This window comes from Strongylocentrotus purpuratus, unplaced genomic scaffold (genome assembly GCF_000002235.5).
Source record: "Strongylocentrotus purpuratus isolate Spur 01 unplaced genomic scaffold, Spur_5.0 spur5_contig_835, whole genome shotgun sequence".
NCBI lineage: Eukaryota > Metazoa > Echinodermata > Echinoidea > Camarodonta > Strongylocentrotidae > Strongylocentrotus > Strongylocentrotus purpuratus.
The window spans coordinates 43567-55555 of NW_022145541.1; the positions used below are offsets into that span (position 1 = coordinate 43567).

The following is an 11989-nucleotide window of genomic DNA, read 5'->3' on the forward strand; positions in this document are numbered from 1 at the left end:
GTTGATATAAATGTTCAAGCTGGTTATTAGTGATGAATAATAAATAAATGTCTCATTTAGGGAGATAAAAGTTAGGCTTTGAATACATTGTTTATAAGTATTTTGCTAAGCTAAACTTGGGCCTTGTGTTGTGGAATTAGGATTTTGAGAGCATTGCTTTGACCGGTTATTGTTTACATATTTGAAAGTCAGTGCTAGGATAGAAGCAAGCAAGCCTTTTGTATCAAATAATTGTATTTAAGATCAGATATTGTTTCAGGAGAGGTTTTTGGATATGACACATAAATAATTGACACAAACAAGTTAATTCATATTCAGTTATGCATTTATTGATTGAGACCAGACAAGATGGATAATTATTGTAACAAATAATGTCATTGATAAGCATGTGTACATGTATTCCAGTATTGATTGGATGTTTCCTTTATTTGTTTTGTTCAATTACAGATTGAACCGTGCTGATACGTGCTGAAGTATCTTGTCAGCGTGGTCTCATACTGGGTTTAGAACTTTGTGTCCTGCTTGATTATTTATCGTCACAGTGTCCCCAACAAAGAGCACTCAAAAATATGTGCACGAATTTTGAATTTTGGATCGATCTTGAGTTCAATTAAACAAAGTAACAAAACAATAACTCTAATATTATTTTTTTAAAGAAGAAAAACAAATAGGATACATTACTATACATGATCTACAACTGAGCATTAACCAGTTTGACAAGTGTGGGGACACTTGATTTTCTGTATCATTCAGTTCTTGCATAAGGAATGTGTAGGTGGTTAGAATTCCTAAGTCCACCTAGATCCATGGTTTTAGCATAGGGATAAATCGGTACGATACCTAGTCTAGTAATCAATTCGCATGACAAAATTATTCTATACACATTTATTGAAACCTGTTGATAGAATACTATTTGCAATCGACATCTCTTTATGCAACATGAGTAATAATAATAATAATAATAATAATAATAATATGTCTTGTTTATACAGGGTAGCCTCATCTATAAACTGTGGAACACGAAGATATTACTGGACTTCCATCGCATAAAGAAGACCAGATAAATCCCCAATGAATTTAGGGACTGTTTCACGTAGGGTATATTTCCAGATTCCGTTCTGAGCACGCATGAGAATGTCCGTGTCCAGTTGACCATTCTTGAAGTCGGGACAGGTGTAGACGAATGCCTCTCGCATAACAATCAAAATGATACAACCTGATGGGGAAAAGGAAACAAAATATCAATAAAATGGAAGAGGGATGGGGAAAAAAAATAATAATAAAGGAATGGAGATAGAGATGAAGAATTATATAAAGAAAGAAGGGGGGGGGAATTATTCAAGTCTTCTTTAAAATGGATAGCCCTTTTAACAACGAATATGGATCTTCCAGGGGGTCCTGTCTGTGCAATTAAAAAAGCATACAAATATTACAACATTATACCTGAACGTAAAGATTCGGGTTAAACTAGACATTTCAGCTTTCAAAGACTCAATTACTCCTTATACCAAATTGATGCCAATTTCGATTCAAAATGCATTCTTACTTGAACAAGTAATTGGCAACGAGTTATTACATTCACCTACCATGTATTATTTCGATAGTCAGAATGCGAATTGCATGCATTAGTTGTTGATATAGGTAGGGAAAACATTATAGCTTGCACTTTACCTATACTGTGCAGTTTTTTACTACTGAAAAGCTTGCCAGAGGCATGCCCGACAAAGCAAAGACTAATGTATTCAAAATGACTTCCATCCATACAAATTAATATGCCGTTTTGGTTAATCAAACATAGCTGTGTTAACACGATGTAACTTTTGGTCGGCGTAAACGTCGTGTTTAGAGCTAGTCGGCGTACATAAAGGTGAGGTCGGCGTAAAGGACGGCGTAAAGGTCGGCGTAGTGATCGTCTGAATGATAGTCGTGTTAGCTACGCCTACCTTTACGCCGACTGATTTACTCCTGGATTTCCCATGAGTGACGCGCTAACGCGACTAGAGGATAGCGTAAGTTAACCGTGTGGATGTTCTCACTTGGCACTCGGAGTATCTGTGACCTTTCACAAGGGTTGTTAATTTACAATCGAAAATGAAAATTAGATTTCGCGCGGTTTTGGATGCGGAAGCTGGGTTGAAGTAGACGAGCTCTTAACACGACCTTTACTCCGACCGAAATCGTTTTTACCTTTCTTTGCTACCCGGAGCAGTTCTGGAAACACTGCTTGTGTTATATTCCCCTGGTTGAATGCCCCTACACACACGATAGCGTCATAGGTACCTGTAATACAACCACGAAGGAGGACATTATGAGCAAGAACTTGATTGGTTATTAGAGGGAATTGGGATTTCAGCTGCGATGCATAGTGTATTGTCGTGTTCTGAATGGATTGTTAATAAAGGCCTAAACATATTTCATGGCCTTCATTCGTAAAAATTGTAAAATAATCTAATCAAATATTCAAATCAATATTTCAAAAATGTTAGTGTCATTCAACTTGTTCTCAAAAAATTTAACACCCTAAACAAACTTCCACTTGAGTTTAAAGTGAGTCGGTAACATTGGTGTAGGTAGACGAAAGAAATGCTTAATTTGTGCATGAAATGTTTACTGTACTAACCTCTAACATACAAAACATCCTGAACAAATTCTCAAACCACAAAGATATTTATGGTTTTCTATGAAGGCGTCACTATGCGACACCCTCTAACAGTAAATTCTCCAAACCATTTTTGAATATTTCCTACCGTTTTTCTATGAAAAAGGATTTAAGACAGACTTTTAAAAATCTTTCAACACTTAACATTCACCAAATTGTAATAATATAGTTTGGAAAATTAAGGAATCGATCAGATCAGTTTTGAACCAATTTTTAATAATGGTCTGTTTTCACTCAAAGTTTCAGATTATCTTTAATTGTAGGCCTAGCAGTGAAGTCATCACCTTCGCACCATTTTCTCTCATATGAACAATGTTACCAAGTCCCTTTAAGTTTTACCTTTTAAATTATTGGAAATCGATACAGAACCGAGTTCGCCAATAAATAAGGAAGCTTGGACTGTGTTGAAGACGCCGAGGATGGAAGAAATTGAGGATAAATATGATTTCCAGAACAGTATGAGAAATATTTGTTTTATAAAGTAACAAGTGATTTTTTGCCAATTAATCACCACATCTTAAAGCCCACAAAATGGATAAACGGTCGACGGACAAAGCTGGATCTGGATGATGAACTGACCAGCCAATAGAAAATGTTATTCCCCGACATTCCTAACAGGACGGTGACGCATTACGAATTAAATCAATCCTAAAGCCCCTTTCGTACCGGGCCATACGTTTAGTTGCGTAGTGTTGCGTACCGACTACGCCGAGCGTACGTTGTCCTACGCTGGCCTACGTAACTATACGCTGATGGACGCAGAGGGGTAGCGATATGGATCGCGTACTTTCGGCGTAGACACTAGACCCAAAACGTATGCATTTCGTACGCAAGTCTAGGCAACACTACGCTACTGTACGCCATGCCTACGCAATAGTAAGCTTCCCTACGCCAGTGTGACAAAGCAGTCAAAGCGTATAAATTAATTAAGGTGTCCTAGATCCTATTTGCGCATACAGTTAGCAACCGTGCGCTACCCTAAGCTAACCTCCGTACCCTTTACGCCAGGCCTACGTAAACATACGCAACCCTACGTCTGTTATACTCAATGATAGGCGTAGGTACGCCAACGCCAATTGCATACGCGTTAGGTACGCGGTCTATATGCACAGGGTACGTAACCATATACGCAATGGTACGCCAGCCTATGCATAACCGGCAGGTACTACGCCGAAGCAACATTTTGTTCATGAATACGCAGCCTAATTTCGGCGTACTCGGTACTCCACACTACGCAGATCCAGTGTGAAAGGGGCTTAAGTCATCTGTTCCTTTTCAACGAATAAATTGATCATGATCTACTCTACGTCATTGCTTCCTCCAGATTAGCCTCACCATCCGGACAAGAAATCCCTTGACCTATGACGTCACAAGCCTCGAGTCGGGAATAGACTCCTGTTTGTTCCGCATGAGTGAGCATGTCCTGAACCAGATCAACACCATCTATATTCACATAGCCTTGTGAATGAAGCTAATATAATAGGGGAATCGTAATGGAAAAAACAGTTAGTAACACCATTAAAGGTAAAGACCAGTTATGGTCATGCGATTGCATTGTGAAAGAAACGTTGTGGAATCGATCAGAAAAGGTTGATCATCTAGCATCTAGCATCTGCAAGGTTCTGGAATCATCAAAATGATAAGAAATTTGGCCCATTCTTCGTAAAGTTACAAGCACTATACACAGAAAGATGTATATGGGACTACCCTATATCTCTCACAGACCATGAGAGAAAAAATATTACCAAATATATGAATTAGTAGGCGGTTTCCCGGCGAATTTTTTATCATCATGTATTAGTCAAAACATATTCTTTCACATGATTGGTAATGAGAGCTTCCATTTCATTTTTTGAAATTGGGGCGTTTCCAATACTGGTCTTTACCTTTAAAAGGTTGGGTGAAATCCAAATATAAGTTGATTCCTGTTTATGTGCAGGGCTGCATTCAACTCATATTTTTGTTATTTAAACATCTAAGTATGTTTCACTTATTTTTTTAAATACTGCTTTTAATAATTTGCTCCGACCTGCTAAGCTCCACCCTTAAAAAATGCTACAGATCTCATTCATCTTGTGACATCATCTGTGAGCTAACAAGAGACAGTGCTATGTAACTTTCCGCCGCTCAGCACATGCTCACAAAAGAATTTCATTTTTCACAGGTGAATATGCATGTGACACCTGTTCTACACATTTTTACATAATAGCAGTGAAGGGATGTTCCTTTGTCTACCACAGCAATTGTTGAGGGTAGAATGAGGAACTGTATATTTTGTCCTCTTTCTTTGTCCGTCATGTTCATAGTGATAGTGTTTCTCTCCCTGGTGATGCTACAGCATGTCTGACATTAGCCATGTTCAGACGGATGCTTGCTAGTCGGCGTAAGTTAATCACGCACAAACACACAACACACACACACACACGCTCGCTCATTAGGGGTGTGTGGGTGATAGGCCTACCGCGCGAAGCGCGGAAGCTTAGACGTTTCCTTAAATTATTAGTAAAAGATTTATTGTACCGTTCTCTACTGTTAACCCTTGTCTGAATGAATCCCCCCCCCCCTCCCGCGCGAAGCGCGAAAGCTTTGGCGTTTCATTAAATTATTATAAAAAGGAGACGATTTGCTGTACCGTTCTCGACTGTAAATCCTTTTCTGAATTCAGTTCCCCCCTCCCCCCCCCCCCTCCCGCGCGGAAGTTTTGGCGTTTCATTAAATTATAAGAGAAAGTAGACGATTTGTTAAACCGTGCTCGACTCTTAATCTTTGTCGGAATTCGGTTTACCCCTCAAGCGCAAAGCGCGGAAGTTTTGACGTTTCATTAAATTATAAGAGAAAGCAGACGATTCGTTACACCGTTTTCGACTCTTAATAAGCCTTATTTATCTGAATTCAGTTCCCCCCCTCTCGCGCGAAGCGCGGAAGCCTTAACGTTTCCTTAAGCTATTAGAGAAAGCAGACGATTGAGTGTACTGTTTTCGACTCTTAATTCTCGTCTGAATTCAGTTTCCCCTTTCCGCGCGAAGCGCGAAAAGCTTAGACGTTTGATTTAATTATTATAGAAAGAAGACGATTCGTTGCACCGTTTTTGACTCTTAATAAGCCCTATTTATCTGAACTCAGTTTCCCCCTCTCGCGCGAAGCGCGGAAGCCTTGACGTTTCCTTATCGTGACATACTGTATACGTGTAGGCTATACATAAACAAAATAACTCATTTCTCATGCATTATGCTGCAATTGAAACAATCACATTTTTTTCTTCTTCTTCTTCTTCCTTTTTTTTCCTCTCTTTTTTTTTGTGGTAATATCAGGGGGATGATTGTACAGGTCATCCCCCTACTTCAAACCAGGGGGGATGCAGCCCCCCCCCCCCCCGGGATTTACGCCCCTGTTTCAATTACACCATTACTAGTTGCTCACACCCTCTTACTCGGACCTTCTTCCTGTTCGTACCAACTTGATACGATTAAAAATAAAGTTGAGTTCTGGTCATGCGATTGCATCGTGAATGAAAAGGTGTGGAATGGATCCGAAAAAAAGTTGATCATGTAGCATGTAAATATTGGTGTGTACTGCAAGGGGAGTCATCAAAATAATAAATTTGGCCCAGTCTTGGTAAAGTAACAAGCACTGTACACAGAAAGATGTCACAAATGGTGTCGGGCCTACTTATCTTGATTTCCTTATCTTTCTGTGCTCATTACTCAGCCAGTATACATTTTCTACCAATTTTTTTGTGCAAATGACATTTATTTGTAATCTTGAACATTCAGTGTAAGTTTCGTTTGATTGTGTGAGAATTCATTTTTTTCCTTTTTTTAAACCAGAACTCAAGTTTATCTTTAAGTTTAAGGTATAGACCAGTTTTGGAAACGCCCCCCTCTCAAAAAAAAGAAATGAAAGCTCTTATTACCAATCATGTGAAAGAATATGTTTGAATAATTCGTGATGAAACACATTTTTCCGGGAATCCGCCTACTAATTGATATATTTGGTAAATTATTATATCTATCTGGACCGGATAGATATCGCGCACGTGTCGCGTAGTCCCATATTCATCTCTCTGTGTACAGTGCTTGTAACTTTACCAAGACTGGGCAGAAATCTCTTATCATTTTGATGATTTCAGAACCTTGCAGTATACACCAATACTACGTACCAATATGCTAGATGATCAAACTTTTCTGATCAATTCTACAACGTTTCTTTCACAATATCCAAGCATTTCAGATGATTGTTGTCAAATTTTGAATATGGGAGAGCAATCCATTGCAGTGATGTTTGTTCAATAATTGGCCTATTCTTCCAAAATGACATAAAAACAACGAGAAAGTTCACATATTACTTTACATCTTTTTAGACAGACCTCAACCTTCTCTTTAAAGCCTCCCTGCACTAATTTGGCATGGATGGATTATCCCTTCCTGCAAGTCACTGGCAGATGGTTGTCTCATCAAATCAACTCTCAATTAACATAATGAACAGGGCATGTGGGCCCAAGTATCGGCTTGGCGTGGTTTTCCTTCCTTCCTTCACACTGATGTTCTATTCTTCTCATCACTTTCAATGTGTAATACTAGAATATAAGAATATTTCTATCTTGTCTTTCTTTTATGTTGATGGTTCTTCTATGATTATAAACACAACGATATAGTTATATATATATATATATATATGATCTTTTGATCCCTTGCTGACCATACATTGCGAGACAAACGAAAGTCACTAACGATATTATTTTCGATATATATTACGTGTTTGTACAATGTGTGACCAAAACAAATTCCCATGTATTCTTGTGAATTTGGATGAATCAAAATAATTGAATTGAATGGGGATCAACGGGTACCGCTTAGGCATTGTTGGCTGTATAGAGGGCGCAAGTAGCTATAAGAAGTGCAGCGGGGCTTTAAGATGGGTTGTATTATTTACCTCTTTGCCGACCCCTCCAGTTCCACAAGCCACGTCTAGGATCTTCTTGCTTTTATCTGCCATCAAGCTGGACAGTTTTTGTGCTGCTTGATGAGGGCCGTTAAATTTCATTTTGACCTGATCCTGAAACGAAAAGACGGTTTTATCATTATTTGTATTATCATTAGTAGTAGTAGTAGTAGTAGTAGTATCATCATTATCATTATTAATAGTAGTAGTAGTATTAACGTTAGTACGTGTTCTATATATGTTCTGCTTCGTATCAGGACAATTACCCCCTGGGCAATCACCCCCCGGAAAATTACCCCCCGGAAAACTACCCCCCAAGGACAATTACCCCCTGGAAATTTACCCCCCGGAGAATTACCCCCCGAGGACAATTACCCCCCAAGGGCAATTACCCCCCGGAAAATTACCCCCCGGAGAATTACCCCCCGAGGACAATTACCCCCGAGGACAACTACCCCCGAGGACAATTACCACCCGAGGACAACTACCCCCCGAGGACAATTACCCCCCCCCCCCCCCCCCCCCCTCGAAACACCATTACCGCGGCCCGAGGACAATCACACCCAGTGAATTTGTAACACTGTGACGTATAATGCGAGCTCCTCTTCAAATTGCTATTTACAGAAAATGTCATGAACTTTCATTTTCTTAGTTATTTATGACGGAATAGATTTGTTTCGTACAGGGGTTGTGTATAAATTATATTTATATTCGTAGCTCACATTCAAAGCCCTCGTACCCATCTGCCAAATCTTTTTGCTTGACGTACATGTATCCTCCTAGGAGATTTCACCCACCCCTCTCGCTCTGTATCCATTCCACCTTTGTGAAGTTTAACTTAATATGCCACGTGTATTGAATCAAATTCAATTGCCAGAAGACGCATGTATCAAATCGAATTCAATTGCCAGAAGACGCATGTATCAAATCAAAGTACGGAATTTACATTTCTTAGAAATTTAACAATAAATTGCGCGCAGATGAGTACGCGTTAATACAGCTAGTCTCCCCAAAAATAGCCCAACAAAGAAATTAGGATGTAAGATATCATTATTTATGCATCCTCTGTAAATTTTCTAATCAGCTGATCGTATATTTGTCTTTGTATGTATAATGGGCCCTCATCCATGATCTATTCCAAAATTAAGGTTCTCTTCATGTTTATAAATGTAATGTAATATATATATATATATTTCTGTTGTCATGGTGAACTAAAATATGTTTTCTTGTACTGTAATTTATTTTGAAATAAAAATTGCCTTCAAGTTAAATATATGGTATGTACGGTGCCATATTAAAAGAAAATAAGTATCCGCACTTGGGTACATTCATCTCAATGATTTTGTAATTCCAGAGCAGCGTTTTTTCAACTGGGGTGCCGCAAGAGAATGTTAGTTACATGACAATTTTTTTTGGCAAACGTTGATTTTGTGAAAAACAAATATCAGAAACGAGTAGAGTATTTATTTTCATGAGAAAATAAAATGTAAACAAATAATAAAATGTCTTTCTTCCTCGCTCGCTGACAATATTTTGCGAATATATATCTTTTATTTCGACATTACATTGTTACCACACTCATCACAATTATAAACATGATGAATCAAGGCAACGAGAGGCCCGAATATCCTCATATTCGTGTATCAAGGTCATGACCTAATATTTCACTTTATATTCGTGTACATTCGGCGGTGAGGCGCCCGCATACCTTAAATCTGTGCTAGTGTGTTGATTACAACATTATGTTTTACCATTTTGAAAATGTCTTGTCCTTGTTTTTCTTGCTCGTTCACTAAATCAAGAAACAAATGTGCCCATACGTGTGTACATAGCACTTGACGAGTGCCAGAGTGATGCAAGATTGGGCGAAACTTTTCATTTCTTAAGAGGGCATCGTGTCGAACAAAAAGTTGAAATAACGCTGCACAAGAGAAATCCTTCGTAGAAAACAGTAACCACAGTGTTGTTGCATACATTATAGCTAAAGAAAAATGTGTAGTAATGAGGAAGATCACGCGCAAGTATTTGAACGAATGTGGGTTCATGCACGGGATTTTATGGGCTCGTAGCCTTCACATCCAACGTGTCAGATCGTCTTTTGCTATTGAATCCTGATTGTCCCCGGGGGGGGGGGGGGGGAATTGTCCTCGGGGGCGGGTAATTGTCCTCGTTGGGTAATTCCTCAAGGGGTAGTTTTCCGGAGGGTAATTGTCCTTGGGGGTAATTGTCCTCGGGGGTAGTTGTCCTCGGGGGGTAATTCTCCGGGGGGGGGGGGGGAATAATTTTCCGGGGGGTAATTGTCCTTGGGGGGTAATTGTCCTCGGGGAGTAATTGTCCTCGGGGGTAATTGTCCTCGGGGGGTAATTGTCCTCGGGGGTAATTGTCCTCGGGGGTAGTTGTCCTCGGGGGGTAATTCTCCGGGGGGTAATTTTCCGGGGGGTAATTGTCCTTAGGGGGTTATTGTCCTCGGGGGGTAATTCTCCGGGGGGTAATTCTCCGGGGGGTAATTGTCCTTGGGGGGTAGTTTTCCGGGGGGTAACTTTCCGGGGGGTGATTGCCCAGGGGGTAATTGTCCTAGAACCGTTCTGCTTTAATGTCTATTGTTACTGGTGTTGTTATTTTCATTATTTTCATCATCATCATCATCATCATCATCATCATCATTATATATTAGGTCCAGCGCTAGTGAGAATAGCAGGACAACGGGAAGGGAATAACATTATCGGAGTTTTAATAAGATTCTTTTCACCGACAAAAGCAAAATACAAACCAAACAACAAACCAAACAACAATCAAAACATATAACATTGCTGATATAAATGCTTACATAGTACTTGTATATCATATTCAGAGAGCTCTGTACATGTTTACACAATGGGTGAATGATGATTTTGAGATATGACGACATACGAGAAGTGTTAATCCAAAGAAAAGTAGGTATAATAAGGTGATAATATGAAATTAAATTTAAATGAAATTGGCTAAAATTACATTTTACAATGAATAAATAGTATGTCACTACATAATTTCTATACAACCCATGAGTGAAAAAAATCTATTCTGTCATTATTAACGAAGTATATGAAAGTTTATGGACTTTTAATTACAGAGCAAATCGGAGGGGAGCTCGTAAGATATTCACAGAGTTGCCAATTTGTGTTTGATTAATCGCAACTTCAAAAATTCATAATATTTCTTATTTTCAATCAGAATTTGCTCAAACTAGGACTGACCTGTTTCTCTTATTTTTCTGCTTCTATTCTAACCAACCTAATATCATAGTTGACTTACTCTTTATAGCTAGGTGATACTAATATCATGTTTCATTTTATTACCGAACCCTGGCTTTACGCTAGGTAAAATGTAACTGGCTTGTGAAACCATTAAAGAAGAATACAAATCAAATAATTGAAAATTAAAGAGTTAGATATGCGTTATGCTATGACATCTAGCTCTTCAAGCCGTTAGCATAGATTTCTTGCATGCTATTATCGGAGATGAATAATAAATGAAAAATATATACCTCATCATATGTCTCTGACCATCCCTTGTAGGCTTCCTCAAGGCGCTTTAGATCAAGATCCCCAGAGGTTGCAGAATACAAATTCTTCCAATGTAAATCATCTTCACCAGTCGCCATTGACATTGTGTTGTGATACATCCAATTCTCCAATAAAGCGCTTGAGGACAACAGCTGCTGACTGGCATGTCCTGAGCATGAACTTGGTCTGGGGCTGCTACACTATATGCTCCCTATTATACTCAGTCAGTTCGCAGAGAATCTCGTTCCGCGCGTCCTGCGCTGTAATTGTGTCATAGCCGGCAGAAATGGCATGGTTAGTAGTTTAGCATGCGATATAGCACAAACAGAGTGGATATTGTATGTATATGTTTTTGATAAGGGCAAGGGTCACGGTCGATCAGGGGGGGGGGCGTCTATTTTCCAGGGCTGACAGTTGTCGGTGGACAAATGTTGATGAAACTCGATAGTGACTATCGAGTCATTTCTTTGGTAACAAATTAATTTGTTTGCTTTATTTGCTATTTTTGCTTGTTTCACGCTGTATATCATCTTATGTCAAGGCCTTCTTGTCCACCTATTATTATTGTTACGTCCTACACCATTACAACCACTTCAATCAAATGTTAGTTTTATTTATGGGAACCTATAATCTACAAGCTAAGCTTTTTAATAGGTTCCTCACAATTCACCCTGTATAACCTTCTATTCAATACAATTAATTTCGACGTCTTTTTAAAGAATTGAGTTTGAGTTTGAGTTTATTTTATTTATACACGGTAAAAGCCCGAAACAGTTCGCAGACTGGTTTCAATCAGGGCCGTGTCGATAAAAAACAACATAATCATGACATATAAACAAAAGTAATA

The 11989-nt window shown here is 38.9% G+C and overlaps 1 protein-coding gene across 1 annotated transcript; it reads right to left on the reverse strand.

Annotated features, from left to right (window-relative positions):
• Positions 1–307: 307 nt before the first annotated feature.
• On the reverse strand, positions 308–11291 carry LOC100887872 (methyltransferase-like protein 27). The gene is made up of 5 exons (XM_030985115.1): positions 11124–11291; positions 7592–7714; positions 3995–4130; positions 2188–2280; positions 308–1216 (listed from the first exon to the last, which is right to left on the reverse strand). The coding sequence occupies exons 1-5, from the start codon at positions 11259–11261 to the stop codon at positions 1029–1031; spliced, it is 678 nt and encodes a 225-aa protein (XP_030840975.1). The 5' UTR covers positions 11262–11291; the 3' UTR covers positions 308–1028.
• Positions 11292–11989: the final 698 nt, after the last annotated feature.